This window comes from Hoplias malabaricus, chromosome 8 (assembly GCF_029633855.1).
Source record: "Hoplias malabaricus isolate fHopMal1 chromosome 8, fHopMal1.hap1, whole genome shotgun sequence".
In the NCBI taxonomy this organism is placed as follows: domain Eukaryota; kingdom Metazoa; phylum Chordata; class Actinopteri; order Characiformes; family Erythrinidae; genus Hoplias; species Hoplias malabaricus.
This window is the reverse complement of record NC_089807.1, coordinates 9,851,432-9,868,004: the sequence shown is the minus strand read 5'-3', so window position 1 is coordinate 9,868,004 and position 16,573 is coordinate 9,851,432. Positions and strand designations below refer to the sequence as shown.

At 38.6% G+C, this 16,573-nt stretch overlaps 1 protein-coding gene and 4 non-coding genes across 5 annotated transcripts; 3 read left to right on the top strand and 2 right to left on the bottom strand.

The window, feature by feature from the left end:
* Window positions 1-1,975: 1,975 nt before the first annotated feature.
* On the top strand, window positions 1,976-10,956 carry zgc:66472 (uncharacterized protein LOC327494 homolog). Its single transcript, XM_066678316.1, has 7 exons — window positions 1,976-2,106; window positions 2,801-3,147; window positions 5,928-6,027; window positions 7,655-8,827; window positions 8,975-9,042; window positions 9,177-9,220; window positions 9,455-10,956. Exons 2-7 carry the CDS (start codon window positions 2,833-2,835, stop codon window positions 9,531-9,533), a joined length of 1,779 nt encoding a protein of 592 aa, XP_066534413.1. The 5' UTR covers window positions 1,976-2,106; window positions 2,801-2,832; the 3' UTR covers window positions 9,534-10,956.
* An 840-nt stretch (window positions 10,957-11,796) lies between these two features.
* Window positions 11,797-11,868, top strand: trnae-cuc (transfer RNA glutamic acid (anticodon CUC)). The gene has a single exon. It is a non-coding gene; the product is annotated as a tRNA-Glu (tRNA).
* A 503-nt stretch (window positions 11,869-12,371) lies between these two features.
* Window positions 12,372-12,444, top strand: trnak-cuu (transfer RNA lysine (anticodon CUU)). The gene has a single exon. It is a non-coding gene; the product is annotated as a tRNA-Lys (tRNA).
* Window positions 12,445-12,767: 323 nt separating this feature from the next.
* trnak-uuu (transfer RNA lysine (anticodon UUU)) lies at window positions 12,768-12,840 on the bottom strand. Its single transcript has one exon. It is a non-coding gene; the product is annotated as a tRNA-Lys (tRNA).
* Window positions 12,841-13,236: 396 nt separating this feature from the next.
* Window positions 13,237-13,309, bottom strand: trnat-ugu (transfer RNA threonine (anticodon UGU)). Its single transcript has one exon. It is a non-coding gene; the product is annotated as a tRNA-Thr (tRNA).
* Window positions 13,310-16,573: the final 3,264 nt, after the last annotated feature.

The following is a 16,573-nucleotide window of genomic DNA, read 5'->3' as shown; positions in this document are numbered from 1 at the left end:
ACGTGGGAAAACAACCACACCGTCGTACACAACACACTCACTACCAAAACACATTAATTATCACGCTCACGGGGCTAACAACGCTACAAAAAACACCCACACAGGAAGCCACGCTCATACAATCGCTCTAAACAACGCTCTGTCTCTTACATCCTCTTGACTCTCTGTGCAACTTGTGTGCTCAACCGCCGTTTTTTTTTTTGTTTTTTTTTTACTTAAAAGGCCCGCCCCTTTCGGGCTTATTGATGCTTGTGGTTGGCGGTTTGGCGTCAGCAGGAAAGACTCAATTGGTTGCTGAACGAAGATCATCCAATCATACACCAGGAAACCTGAGAGACCAACGCAAACAGGGAGGGGGGGAAATAGAAGGCAAATACATAACGCACGTGTACGCCATGCACGTAACAACCATTAAAAGTATATCTAAAATATATACTACATAAACCGGATCCAGAAACACTGGAGAGAAATTGATGAGCTTAAGAAATTGGATGAGACTGAGGAGAAGAGGGCTGAGGCTTATTTGAGAAGTGAAGCAATCATCAATATCAAAACAGAAACAGGAGGCACGGGTGTTGCATGCAAGGCATGTTATTGTCTATACATATTTCAATTTGCACATATTAGGAATGAAAATGAAACTCTATATAAACTGGATCCAGAAACACCTTTTCTGGGCCTGAGCTCTTTTATGATAAACTGAGGCAATGTGGAAAATTGTCTTGTGGTCAGAAGAACAAACATTAAAAAATATGTTTTAAAAAATCATTAATGTCTTGTCCTCCGGGCTGAAGAGAAGGACCATCAAGTTTGTTATAAGCACACAGTTCAAAAGCCAGCATCTGTGATTGTATGGAGGTGCCTTAGTGCAGATGGCTTTAGTGACTTGCACATATGTGAAGACTCCCATAGTAAAATAAAGGCGCTAAAGTACTTCCAACCCAATGAAAACATTTGGTGCTTATGAAATTAAAAGTACTGTAACAGAGATCTGAAGCAGTCATCTCCAAAATAGCAGGTCTGTGGTTTGTTCCTATCATTGGATTAGTAACTACTAAAAGTGGTTCAAGGAAACATAAATGGTGAACCAATGGCAGGGTCATGGGATCCCAAGGCTCACTTATACACAAGGAGAGAACAGGGCTAGCCTGTATGGTTCAGTCCTACACAAGAGCTACTTGAGCACAAATGACTGAAAAAATTGTCTAATAGAAAGTGCACTACAATGGAAGGCAATGGGAGGCTCTGGGCATTAGCAGCCATTCACAGGTCTGACAGCAAGGGATTAATTACTGTACTTTTACCGATGTCATTTTTGTTTTTTTCCATTTGTAGTATACTAAAGGTTTTCCTGAAGACCAAAGTAAATTTAATGTATTAATGAAAATAAGAGTGTTCTCCCCGTGTCCGCGTATGTTTCCTCAGGTTGCGCCAGTTTCTTCCCACGGTCCAAAAACACATGTTTGTAGGTGGATTGCTAAAAAGTGTCCCTAGGTGTGAAAGCGTGTCACCCTGCGAAGGACTGGTGCCCCTCCAGGGTGTGTTCCCGATTTACGCCTGGTTACAGATAATGAATGAATGAAAATAAGGGTGATAATATCTTAAATATGTAAAACTGAAAAGCATTTTAACTGTGCAATATAAGAAACTAATTTGCTTTCTGCCACTTTTCTAGTTTCCTCAAAAAATCAATGCAGAATTCATTTCTACGTGAAAAAAAACAAATAAACATAAATATGTTTAATATTATATTAGTAGTATTTGTAGCCTACTTGTGTGTGATGCATTATAAAATAATTGTCACTTATTTCTTTTGAGAAATGTTTGAGTAGCTAATATTAAGTAGGCCTAAATAAACCTTAAAGACCAGGGTACAAAACACCTCACCCATAAACACGAGATTTAAAAATCTGAAGTCACCTAGTACTTTTTAAATATTACTGTTCGACGCTTTATTTTTATTTTCATGGGTGAAGGGAACCGAACACACGGTGAGTGTTTCTGTACGGCTCCATCAACCATCACCCCCTCGCGCTCTCTCTCTCTCTGAGGGGCTCCTCCGTGGAGAGAAAAAACGAGAAGAAAACCGCTCTGTTTGAACGTGAGGTAAGAGGATTTCCAGGTTTGATCAGTCTCTCCCGAAGAACTGTCTTCATCTGCATCTCTCTCTCTTTGTGTTTTGTTAACTGAGAGGAGAACCGGGAATGGATCTGTTCCGTTCACTTAGCGGCTCACAAACAAACGTCGAACAAAACTGAGCAAAACCGAGCCGAGCCGTCGGGGGAGGACAGGGCTACAATGGGTGTGAGGAGGGGATCCTGAACACATTTCGAAATGTTTTTGTCAAATCCAACATCTCGACCAGTCTTTAATAAAAATACCGAGTAAAGAGACTATAATTCTCTGTATTACCGCCTAAGCCCATTAAGCTTCGTCGCTTTGTAGCTGCCAGCAGTGAATGGGTGTCTTGGTGGGTTTAGTCGTTGTCTCAGTTAGACCATTTTTTAACGTGGGGAATGGAAGCCTGTCACTCAGAAGAGAATAAGAATATATACATATTTCTTACAGAAGGTTAATCTTAGTCAATAGACAGACAGCATACGAGTTTTAAATCCATCAGTGTCACGAAAATTATGATGAGAAAAACCATGGCAACTCAGTTCATCTGGTCTTGCTATATTGTGAATATCTCATCATAGTCTTAATTGTTTTGGAAAGCATGACATTTTATGTAATAATTCAATTACATTTATTGGTGAAATTTAATGTTTATTATAAAAATGTATTTCCCCCCCCACAGAAAGCCAACTTGCTTCTCCATCGCCAAACACCATGGAAGTGGAGGACCCTATATCTGCCAAATTTCAGACTCTAGTTGAGTCTCTCATGGCAAAAACAACCTCAGAGATTGTGAAAGTTTTTACAGAAGTGCTGTTAGAGACTAGGGTTGAGATCTCCCGTAGCTGGAGAGAAATTGATGAGCTTAAGAAGAAATTGGAAGAGGCTGAGGAGAAGAGGACTGAGGCTTATTTGAGAAGTGAAGCAATCATCAAAACAGAAACAGAGGAGGCACCGGTGTCGCATGAGAGCTCTGAGTTTGATGTTGTTAATGCTAGCAGTCTTTGTCCAGTAGACAGAGAAAGCGAGGTATGGTATTGTCTATACATATTGCAATTTGTACATATTAGGATCGAAAATGTATTTGTATTTGCCAAGTCATTAGAACTGAATAAAAAAAAATCATGCATCTTAGGCAAGGTTATTTATTTAGCGTTTTGCATAAACAAAAGCAGGTGGCATGGTGACGCAGCAGGTAGTGTCGCAGTCCAGGGACCTAGAGGTTGTGGGTCGAGTCCCGCTCTGGGGGACTGTCTGTGAGGAGTTTGGTGTGTTCTCCCCGTGTCCGCGTGGGTTTCCTCCGGGTGCTCCGGTTTACTCCCGGGGTCCAAAAACACATGTTGGTAGTTGGACTGATGACCCAAAAGTGTGTGTGTGTGTGTGTGTGTGTGTGTTGCCCTGTGAAGGACTAGCACCTCCTCCAGGGTGTGTTTCTGCCTTGCGCCCAATGATTCTGTGTAGGCTCCGGACCCACCGTGACCCTGAACTGGATAAGTGGTTACAGACAATGAATAAACAAACATAAGCAATTCAAAAGACTTTGTCTGGCAAAAAAACAAACAAAAAACAAAAAAACAAATCAAGAACAAATAAAATAATAGTGAAAAACGTAAGGCATACGATCAAAGTTAATGCATTAAAAATTCAGTTTAATTCAAGAATAAAAAGAACGTGCAGAACAAATGCATAGTGCAGTTAGGTAGGGAGTGTGAAAGGCACAGTAGAACAGATGTTTACGTTCTGCTTTTAGAAATGTCTGCAATCTGTGTGCATCTCATTGAAGCATTTAATGATTGGAAAAAAAGGGTACAACATAACCCCTGAAGTACCCCACAAGTCAGAAGGATTCTTCTGAATAACTGATTGGAAGCTGTAGGTGTTGCAGCATAGAGGCATATACTTTTTTCTATTTTTTAAGAGGGGTTTGAGAGCTGCATTTTTCAGGAAGCTGGAATGATGCCTGACATTAGTGAACCACTTACTATTATCCGTAAATCTCTCTCTAGGCAATATTTCTGTGCAATAATGTAGCAGCTGTATGGTTTTAGGATTTGTAAATATTTCTCAAGAAGGTTTATGTGTATATAACTTAGCACTAGTGTTTATCTTTGAAATAATGTACCTACTTCTTTGCAATCAGAGCACAGTACAGAGCCTGCTGTTCTTTAAGTCATCAGGGTAGCTGGAGTGCAGCCTCTACCAATAGGAGGTCCCTCTACCCTGAGGGGCTGGCTAGTTCGGTAGCTAGTAGGGGTAGAGTAGCCTGTTGAAAGGCTTGAAACATGAGAACTGGCTGCAAACATAAGGGGGAGAGCAGGGGCCTTATTTATAAAGTTTTCATACAAAAACTGGTCAGAAATGTGCATACGCAGCATCTCAGACAAACTGTGATTTATGAAGGAACGTTTGGCCTAAAAACAAGCATAACATAGCGTGGAGACTGAGTTCGTAGCATCATGTAGTTAAAGGCTAAGCATCACTTAATGGACCTCCATGAATATTACACATTATTTTAGTTACTGACATATATAAGTATGAATTAAAATGAAAATAGCTACTTAATTTGCTTTAAAACTGATAATTTTATTAAATTGACAGAAAAACCCGAGCTCGCTACGGAAATTCTTGAACGCAACCGTGACGTCACTGGTGGACAACAGCTGAACAACGCCGCGGTAAAACACGGTTATGACAGTATATAGCTAGCTAAATAACCAACATTATTCATGACAATAGCCTAGCAATAAGCTAAACTCAAATTTAGAGGTACCGTTATTCTTGTAAATGTGATCGAATTCGAATTCATCCGACATTGTAAACCTCCGTAATGCAACTAGTGATACGTAGCCGAGTATAATCTGAGCCACCGAGTTTAGCAAGTCAAGCTAACTTTAACTAACACCAACTAAAACAGGCAAAATAAGTGAACTTACTCTGTTTACCTCCATGTTACAGAGGCTCTTGAACACCTTTCGTTGGTGTCCTTACATGCCCATATAGTTGGAAAAGCGCCAGTGGAATGAGCTACAGATAACGGAGTGAGCGGATGGTCCTTTCCAGAGTGCCCATATAAAGTTGACAAATTTAGTACATTTTCTGGATATTTGGGGATCTTTGGGCCATCTGTGCACTGATGTCCCACTGTACATTGAATTATTGCAGCCAAAAACAACACACCTTTTCGTCAAGACCAACGGTCTTTTAAACCTTATTCCTTGAATTAGTAAGAAATAACGTGTTTTCTGACTATCAATAAACACAAGTTAGGAACTCAAATTCCACTGCATTTATTTGTTTGACACTTCCATGTAGCTGGTGCTTAGCCTTTAAATAATTGCATCCTCACACCTATCAGTCCTTACCTCCTAGATTAAGATCAATTAAGTAAGATAAAGGAAGAGTAACACTCATTTGTTTAAATTAGTTTGAGTTATATTTTAAAGTCTTCATTTTTAAAGTTTCATTGCTTGCTGTATTTTATTCTGTTTTATTTGTAGTCTTTGTAGTCTTCTCTAGTTCATTTCACTATGTTCTAACCTAATTTCATTTTAATTTTTAAATCTGCTGTTTTATGTTTAATAAAATATAAATAATAAATAAGTTTATAATAATAACCAATTAAACACTATAATAAATAGACAGTAAATCATTATCCATTAAAAGTTGCTTATAATTGCAAGCCAAACCTCTACAGCTGTAATTACTTAGATGAGATGTATATATTGATATATTGAAGCACAACACACATTATGTTTAACCAAATATCTTTGTTAAAATATAATTTTTTAAAATCCCTTTCTTCCCTGTAGAATCAATTACAAATTCCTAAGGGTGTTACATCTGAGCACACAGGCATCACACAGAGCGATGTAGCAGACCATGAACCATTGACTTCACAAACAATTCCAGGTAAGAGATTGGTTTGTTTGTTTAGAATTTAACGTGATTTTGTTGAAAATTTTTACGATGTCCACAAAAATACAAACAGTCTTGAAGCCTCTCAGACCTGTATCAAAAGATTTAACCTATTCAAAAAAATTGTAGATAATGAATTGACAAATTAAAATGAATATATTATAGGCTTAAATTCTCTGCTTTCATTATTTTAACAAAGAAAGGATGTCAAATTGTATAGACCTTGAGACCTTGTTTAATTATAAAACAAAAAGGAAGATTAAGTCTTTGTACTTATTGTTATTAGGGTTGCAAAGGGGTGGAAAATTTCCAGTAGATTACCGGTAACTTTCCATGGGGACTCAAACTCTGGAAATATTCCAAAATGTAAACTTTCCATGGCAATTTTGAGAACTTTGGGAATTTGTGGGAATTTATTGGAATTAATAGGAAATTTTGGATAATTTCTATATCATACACTATCTTCAATTCATTTTTTATCAACAGCAAAAAAGAAGGCATAACAACACAAATAATAACTATGACATAGGTGAGGTCTGTGGCATTTTTCTGTTGAATAAAATGACAAAGTGTAAAAACTAATGGTCTTCAAAATGTTAAACAAATAATAAGTATTAATTCTTGGTAGGTATGCTATTACTGGTAGGGTGGCACAGTGGTGCAGCAGGCAGTGTTGCAGTCACACAGCTCCAGGGACCTGGAGGTTGTGGGTTTAAGTCCTGCTCCGGGTGACTGTCTGTGAGGAGTTTGGTGTTTTCTTCTTGTATCTGTGTGGGTTTCCTCTGGTTGCTCTGGTTTCCTCCAATAGTCAAAATGCACACTCTGTTAAGTGGATTGGTGACCCAAAAGTGTCCATAGGTGTAAGTGAATGTGTGTGTGTGTTGCCCTGTGAAGGACTGGTTCCCCTCCAGGGTGTGTTCCTGTCTTGCACCCAGTGATTCCAGGTAGGCTCTGGATCGCAACCCTGAACTGAATAAGCAGTTATAAACAATGAATGAATAATTCTTAGTCATAGAAACCCCTTGAGGAAAATAATATAGGTAGTTAGCTTATGCTAGCCTTGGTAAGCTAACCTGATAGCCTTGGTAAACTAGTCTCTGAAATGAAATTGACCATTGAGCAAGCAACCTTGATTTAATAGTTGCTTAAATGTTTCAGTGCTATTACTGTCAATAAAAATATGAACCTTGTCAAAAATTACCTGGCTTTAGGTAGTCCTTTGGTCCAAATGTGTGCTTCAGCAGTGCGGAGTGTCAAATTTCTAGAAATCAGCTGGACCTATGCTGTACAGGTGATGGTGAAATGAACAGTGCCAGGGAAGTAGTCTCAATAGCCTTTCAGTGTGTAATGTGCCTGAGATTGAGGAGCAGCTTTGCTATTCAACTGTTTTGGTATCATATCTAATTATTTTAGTAATTAATTTGCCAACTATATGCAAGTTCTCACCTTTAGCTTCAAATTTTTCAGTATTATTCCCATTGTTTCCAGATAATTCCCATAATTACCCGCTAATTTATTTTCAAAACAAAGACTTTTTCTGCTTTTTTGTGTTCTTGATTAATATTTAATTCTTTATAACTATAAAATATAACTTTTGTTTTTGTTTATAATATTTTTACAGGTATCTCTGGTATTAACGAATCTATAAATGGTCAATCTATAAATGGTCAAAAGCAAGCCCCAGTGGCCCAAACGTCACAAACTGTTAAACGTAACAGAGGTCGCCCTTCTAAATCAGCCAAAAGGCTTCAAAAGCTCAAAACCAGTTCAGTGATTGATCCCCAGGAGTCTTCTTCGGGTTCTGGCATCATAATACTCAGTAAGAACAGAGACAAGGAGAGAGCGGTGATAACAAAGAAAAAATACATTCAAAAATCATTTGGGTCCATAGATAACATCACTACCACACACCAATTACGTGACAGACAGCACCTTGGCAACCAAAGGCTTTGTTTGTGCGTCTCTTCAGACCACTGCTCCCAAACAGAGAAACAGCTAAAATACAGTCCCCAGGAGGCTTCACAACTGTACCCCTGCAGAAAATGTGGGAAAAAATTTAATGAATGGTTGCGCTTTCAAGACCATAAGTGCTCCACTGTACTTGAGTGCAACAGGTGTGGGCAGACATTCAGAAATATGAAGCATCTTTCTACACACAGACAGAGTGTTGAATCCTCAACCAGGCCATTCCAGTACTGCTGCTACCACTGTGATCTTATGTTCGCTACCCAGTGTGGATGGAATATTCACAAGAGGATCCATGTCCATTCTAATGACAATGACAACACCCAACAGGATGCCACCAAAAAGTTCCAGTCCCTCACATTAGACAAAGAACTGAATGCCAAGGTGGAGGTTCGCTTGGAGAGGATTTCCCATGCTCAGTTAGAAGCTGCCTTGTGTCCTAAAGAGTCTTTACAGCAAGATGAAACACCTTGTCTGAGCTCAAAGGCCATGGTGCAGTGCTTGCCTTCAGCAGTGCACAGCCCAGCTTCTAGTGTCAGTTCTAACGCACCATCAACAAGCACTGTCACAAATAAACTTGTATCAAGCAAAGCTTCTGGGTTTCAGGCCATGACCAAAGATGTTTTGGGGTCTAGATCAGAAACTGGAATAGGTGAAAATGGAAATAAGCTTGATGGCAAGAACTGCAATTCTGTTATTCCACCTGTATCTAGTAAAGTTCAGCCAAAGCAAAAGGAGAAAGTGGATACTGAAGACCCAGCTGACACACTGGAAAATGAAGTGGGCTCCTCTGGTCGAACTTCACTTTCAAGAAAGCGTAAAGTATCAGGTACAATACTGGCATCTATGTTTTTGTGTCAATGTTTTCTGCATGTTGTCTGTTAAAATGTGTACTGTGGTTTATGTATTTGTTATTGTGGATCCTTGAACTATTTTAATTATTGTAAAAAGATCTCATAATGACCATTTTCTCCAGATTGCAATCATGATGAGTACAATGGGGTGTTTCCTGTTGAGAAAATTCTTAGATGGAGAACCACAAAGGTAAGTCAAACAAAATCATTTGAGGAATTCTAAAGTGAACTTATACTGTTCAACACTTAGTAAACTAACAGGTAAGGGTAAGGTGCAGGCACTTTCCTCATATTTCACTTTCTTATTTCCTCAATTTACAAAAGGGTCGAAATGAAGTCAGAGTCAAGTGGATGCCTTGCTCTTTATGGTAAGTTCTTTGATTCTCTGCATACCCACTTTAAAAACTGTCATGAGTGTTTACAAATAAAATTGTATTATTGACTATGGACAGTGTGCCTGACCATAGGCTTGCTCACAGAGTTGTTTTGTATTTAGCATTTAAACTCAAGGATGAGTACTTAGTGGTTTTGTGTCAGTCTGTTACAAGGCTTGACTTGAATAATCATGACTTTATTATGACATGCTTTGCTTTATTTTTCAGTGGGACGAAATGGAAAAACACATGGGAACCAGCTGAGAGCTTTACTTCTTATAAGGACAGCATGGAAGATGAGAAATGAAAAAATATATACAAAAACGAAGACCAGAATATGTATACAGAGAATGAAATGATTCACATTATTTTAAAAATACATTGTAATTTATTAAATGTTCTTGCTCCACAGTGTCATCTGGACCATAACAATTTTGTGGGTAAGATATTAACCTAGTTTTTGAGAAGGCAAATATTGCTGCTATAGATTAGCAGTCATATTCAGGGATGTTTTATTTAAATCCATTACTGCACAACTTTTTTCAACATGCTTTGACCTCCTAAATCATAAGCAGGTAAAAGCAGATAAAAGATAACTAATGTGCCTAGTATACAGTGATTTCAAATGTTAATGCATTTAAATTATTATTAGGGCCTTTGAAATGGGGTTAAGATAAATTTAGTGAAGGACTGAGCAGCATATCCCCATGCCTTTCTTTTTTGCTTTCTCCCATCTCCATCCCCATTCCCTCATCTAAAGCTTTTCTCGAAGTCCCACTTTGTAAACCCCCCCCCCCCCCACAAATTTATTACTGTCATTAATTGTATCTAAAAGCTAGGGTTTTGTTTTACTAGAGTCTTATCAATTATACTTGCTTTCTCTGACCCTACATAGCACTGTTCCATGACAAAAATGTGGTTAAGTGGATGCTAGATGGCCACAAATTTTATCTGTGTAATATCAATTTTTTTATATATACCTACCATGTTTTTAAGATATGGCTGAAGTAGATTTTTATGAATTGACACAAAGCCAAAGTTGGTGCAGGCCCCAGTTTAGAGAACCTCTGCTTTTGAGAATTCTTGGCAGTTTTACAGTGGAACCCAATCCTTGCTTTACATGTTGAAAGTGTAAATTATAAATGCTTGCAAAGTTAGCAGATATGGTTGCTCAGTTGGCTGTGTCTGAGATTTATTTCAGATAATTTATGGTGAAATGTTAAAAGTTTCATAGAACTCAATGTTATTCCCACTGTTTAAATAGATGCTCTCCCCCAATAGAAGAGTTGGGGGTTCTTGGTTAATTCAAATTAAATGTACACAGTTTGATAATCTGAGCAAGTTATGTGCAGTTTGTCTCTACAAACATTGTGGTTTCACTTTTTTACTTTTCAATTGATTGTCACACTGCTTGGAAAGCTAGTTGTTTACATCAGTTTTTATACCAATGTATGAAACTTGTTCATGTTATAAGCACACTTTTTGCAATGTTTCCTAAAGTCACTTTAAGCCTGACCTAAGCCAGTATAATGTCCAGCTTTAACAAAAGTGTTGCTGTTGTAGCACAGCTGTGGCAGAAACGTATTTGTGCAGTTGGTAGACCTGAATTAGATGTTAAAATTATTTACTTCATGCTATTTTATGTTACTGTTTAATAACTTCATTCCTTGTGCAATTGTGCTATGAATGTCTGTAACACTCAAGTTTTGTTTTACTTTTGAAGTCTATAAAGTGAGTTGTCATCATTATTATTTATTGAAAACTCATTTTTCCTGACTGAAACGGAGAGTAGGCGGGTGAATGTGGGGAGACGAAGCGTAGATACGGCTTAACTTAGCTTAATTTTGATGTCTGCTATTTACACTAATGCTAAATTGCTAAAGCTACAATATGCTAATCTTAAACGCTCACTCAAGTCTGGGCGCGCTGGGAGACTCGCCGATTGGGGTCAGTAGCCATTTCCAGCCGCCGGCTCGGCGGAGGCTCGGGTTCGTTTCTAGAGTAGTGGTTCGTTGGTGGAGGCAAGAAATGTTCAAATGCCGGGTTCGTATCTTGGGAAGTTCGTTAGTATAGGCGTTCGTTAGTAGAGGTTCCACTATATTTGTGTTTTCTCCCTGAATGTTGTGTATGTTGCTTTGTTTATTGGGTCTTTTTGCCTCTCACAAGTATGTAGCTTTATTTCATAGGGGGGCGTGAGTATTTTTTGTGGAAATATAGTGGCACTGTTAAAACAAGCCACTGACTGACAGAATCAAACTGGGAAATTCATTTTCTGTAACCACTTTATTTTGTTCAAGGTCACGATGGGTCCAGAGCCTACCTGGAATTGGTTGCAATTCAGGAACACACCCTGAATGGCTCACAGGCCTTACTCACACACACACATACATACATACATAAACACGTTCACATCCACTCGCATTACTCACATACATACATAAACACACTGCGCGGTGGAACCTTAATACTTTAAAACGGATCATATTTGACAGTTATTGATTTGTGTATCATCTTAGAGCAGAGAGCTCAGAACAGTTTCCTATACTAAGATGGACAGTGCTGCACTCAGCTCCCTGGTGGTCTAGTGGTTAGGATTCGGCGCTCTCACCGCCGCGGCCCGGGTTCGATTCCCGGTCAGGGAACAGTTGTTTTATTTGTTTGTTAACACAGACTTCCACTTACTCGCCAGTGTCTTAGGATTTAAATAAACCGAGACTATGTTTTATTACGTTTCTTTGACCGAAAGTGACAGCTAACTTGATTGCTTATTTTCTGACTGTACTCCTGACTGAAATAAAACAAAAAAGAACATGTAAAAAGTTTACCCCAAAACATAAATTAAATTAAAACATACCTCCCTGTGAAGGACTGGCGCCCCCTCCAGGGTGTATTCCTGCCTTGCGCCCAAAGATTCCAGGTAGGCTCTGGACCCACCGCGACCCTGAATTGGATAAGCGAATACAAATAATGAATTAATGTATTAATTAAAAAATGAAAAATACACCTGCGCCCAATGATTCCAGGTAGGCTCTGGACCCACCGCGTCCCTGAACTGGATAAGCGCTTACAGATAATGAATGAATGAATGAATAAAACATACCTTTGGTTTGTGTTTATTTATTTTCAGTAGATATTACAGTGAACAGCCCGGCTAGCTCAGTCGGTAGAGCATGAGACTCTTAATCTCAGGGTCGTGGGTTCGAGCCCCACGTTGGGCGCTAATCGTTTTTTTTTTAAATGAACTTTTTTGAACAATAAATCATCTAAATACAAACTGCTCTGAGTTAATTTGTTTACAGTGTTCGATTTATACACACATTAAAATGTCTCTATCTTAGCTAGGGAACTACTTTATTAATGCAATACTTGTTAGAAATTTACATTATTATCTTACAAGGACAAACAATATATGAACTCTTTTAAAGCCCCTCTATTACACCGCCACACTCTCTGTCACTTTAATTAAAACCCATTGCAAAAAAATCTGCAAAGGCAATGCAGTAACTACAGCATGACCATAACCCATAAAGAAAAAAATTTTCGCCCGAACAGGGACTTGAACCCTGGACCCTCAGATTAAAAGTCTGATGCTCTACCGACTGAGCTATCCGGGCTCTGAGAGGTCACAGTTAGGCGCAGTCTTTGAGGCACACGAGTCATCAGAAGAAACTAAAATAGTAAGTCTCCATTTGCAGTTTTAAAAGCTTGTTGTAAAACGTATATTCTCTTAAGCCTCTGTGGGGTCTCAGAACCCCCCCCCCCCCGAGTCTGTGTCAAGACTCAGGAAATAAATAAGTGGTTGTTACGATCCCTCCGTTTCACCCACTTCTGTAACTCCATAAAGCTTCCAATCAACTACAGCTGACGTAGCTATAACTGTGTCTAAAGACAAAGAGTCCAAATACGTGGACAAAGTGCATACACGACCTCGATTTGCTCCAATTCTGACGTCTCTATCTTTTTTCAGCAATCTGTTTTGCACTTTGTAAAACAACAACAAAAGATTGATGAGGCCCCAGCGAGATTTGAACTCGCGACCCCTGGTTTACAAGACCAGTGCTCTAACCCCTGAGCTATGGAGCCCTACGGACACTCACTCTCAGAGCAAACGTCTTTAACGACCACAATCCAGCGGTTCTGCAGTCATGGAAACCAACTATGGACGGTTTTAATGGGATTGTGTCGTTAGAATCGATTTAGCTACTGTACTCTGTTTTAAAAAAGAAAAAGAGCAAGAAGAAGAAGAAAAAAAGATAGAAAATGTGTTTTCTACGTTAGGCACAATTGACACAAACGCCGTCTAACGGATTAAATGGTTAAAACACCACGAAATGCGTTTGTTGATTAATGTAACGTTACCGTGAAAGTAATTTGTTATATGTCTTAATGCCAAGAAAGCAGATTTAAACACTTTAGAGCTTGCGTGAGACACAGGTTTATTTCAAATATACAACAAAAACAAACATATATTCACGAAAAACACGTTTCCCCGAAGGGGGCACTACATGAACATTTTTTAAAACAGGGAGAAAATAATTCGGTGCAGCACGAATTGTCAGTGCTATTTTAACGGAGCTCATGAAAGTTGAAAGTGGCAAAGAGACCAACAAACAGACAAAGCTATCAGATTCTGTCAATACTAAATACAATGTAAAATAATGTAATGATTTGCAGAAATAAAACTTGACACTTGACTCCTACGGCTTAAATTTAAAGTTAAAATAGGCCAAGATTTTCACCCTCACACCCTCAGTATCTCTCACATAAACCAGTGAGAAATCCTGCTCACACCTAAATATCTCCTTCATCACATCAGTCAGAGATAGCTGTACACAGACCGCTCACTAGCACACGGATCTATGTCAGAAATTCTGTGTAAGAGTCTGTTGATGAGTCCCGTGGGCCTCTACATTTGCACTTACCGCATTTAGCGAATTCTCTTATCCAGAGACGCCTACAGATGTTAGAGTGACCAGACGTCCTCTTTTACCCGGACATGTCCTCATTTTTAGACTTAAAAAATGTCCGGGGGTAATTTCACAAACGTCCGGGATTTTGTTTTTCTAGAGCTTACATTTCGAGAAGCGTTTCGTTCACAAACTAGTCCCGCCCTCCCCTACTCCGATTGGTTCGCTTGAGTGAGAAGGGGGCGTGGTGAAGTAGCCTAAAATCGCCTGACTGTAGAGCTACCGTTATTGGTCGATAACCTTCTCTGTAAACATTTAATTGGTCAGTCTGCACGTCAGTAATCCTTGTTTACGTCAGGCAAATCTCATGTACCCACCCTCATCTCGAGCAGCTATGCCGAAACGTAAATGTAAGTTCTAGGATGAAGTAAAAAAGAAATTTCCATGTTTTCCCATGTGTAGCAAATAAAGGTGTAAAGGACCTAAAAGCACACATAGGTTTATGTGTGTCCTCTTTTTCACCATCTCAGATCTGGTCACCCTAACAGGTGTAACGATCAGACTAGAGTTGGAATACCATCAAATTATGATACTCCTAGATACAGGAGTATGTTAAATATTAAGAGACCAACTAAACTAGTGTAATACCATACCAAACTATTTGATGATGCCTGGCAAACATTTTAGTTGTTAATTTGATTTGAGCAACTACTGGAAGTCAGTGAAGGGAACACAGCAGCAGTAACATGCCAGAACTTCAGATGATTGAAGACCAACCATGCAATATTCTGGATGAGCTGAAGAGGTCTGACTGCACACAGAAGGAAACCAATGAGGAGTAAGTTGCAGTAGTTGAGCCTTGAGATGACAACAGACTTGAATCTCCTAAGAGAGAATGTATTGAATTGTTCATAGGTTGCAGAGGAGAAACCTGCATGACTGAGTCAGGTTTAAAATATAATTTGGTTCAGTTTCAAGTAGTGGGCCTTCAGTTACAGCCAATGTAAGAAGTTAGGAAGGAGTTGATTTTCTTTGGTTTATTGTTTAGCGAAAACACAAGAAGATATTTCATCACCAAGGGAGCATACATAGAGAGAAGGGGACCCAACATGGGTCCCTGAGGAACACCAGTGGGGTGTCTACATGGCATTGACATGGATCCCTCCAGAAAAGAATGGAACTATATATCATGTTTTGCTCAGCTGAAGAAAGTGGAGTCAGTGGGATCCCCTCCGCCCATTTTTTTTAATGTGTGTGTGTGTATAGAGTAAAATGTAAACTGCCATCAAATCTGATGTTAAAAAAGCTCTTGCATTCAGAACTAATTCCACTGTCTCTCGCAACAGAATCTACTCCTTGTAGTAGGTTTTATTGGTTTACCACACCAATTTACAAATATATTTATAAATACACAATCAAGTAACATACCCCTCTGGGCAATTTTAAAAATACTACATCACTGTGGTGGATAAAATAAGTACAAGTGTTAAGAATTGAAATCTAACAGAGCATTTGCAATCAGAAAGTAGTTTATTAACCTTAAGGTGGTCAACACACAATAGCACAGAGTACTATGTGAATGTGGACAAAGAAGATGTTTTCACAGAGAGTTTACATATGTAGTTTATACGTCATAAGCATAAGATAATAACTCGAAATTTCTGCAAACTTAGTTTCCTTAGAGACATCCCAGTTTGATAAACAAGATGTAGGACAAAATGTTTTGTTTTTGATAAAGCACTGACCTCGAAACTGACCTGACATACACTTTTTTGAGTTGCGTTGATAGTTAGAAATGAATTTACAGACAAAACAAACAGACAAAGTCTTTCAACAGGGACATATAAAATTTTCCATTACAATCACCACATGTCTTGGATGTATTGCTGCACTTAAAAGTCTCCCATTTATCCTGTAGTGAATTTTTTTAAAAAAGAGTCTTGTGAAATATGAAATAGAACAATTATCATCCAGTTCTTGCAAATGGGATGTTTAGTCTGTAGTTACTTACGGCAAGTCTCAACATGTGTACTATAGGGAACCAATCTGAATATGGAAAGTTGCAAAGATTGCACATATGTCCTGCAGATTTGTTGACATCTTTCCTAATGGCAAGGAATGTCTAGTGTTCCCTTTTTCAAAAACTGCTACCTTTTGGACCATTTCTAATTGTACTGATAATGCACTGAGAATAAGTCTCATTTCTCAAAACGTAATGTTCCCAGGAATGAGGCATGTTGTAGTCACATTCACTTTGTTCCTATTCTTCACTGACTGGATTTTGTCATTTCACAATTTGTAGGTCAGCTGTGTACAAATTCAATATTAAAAATGTACAGGAAGTGAAAATATTAAAAATGTGAAAAAGTATATAAAAACCTTTCATTAAGAGGAATTCAATGTTATTCTCATTTGGAGATATCAGTAGCACTGACTGTTA

Coding starts and splice junctions, on each gene's coding strand:
- zgc:66472 (XM_066678316.1), top strand. CDS start 2,833: ATGGAAGTGGAGGACCCTATATCTGCCAAATTTCAGACTCTAGTTGAG. Junction 6,028..7,654: donor GACTTCACAAACAATTCCAG/GTAAGAGATTGG, acceptor ATATTTTTACAG/GTATCTCTGGTATTAACGAA. Junction 9,221..9,454: donor TGGATGCCTTGCTCTTTATG/GTAAGTTCTTTG, acceptor TTTATTTTTCAG/TGGGACGAAATGGAAAAACA.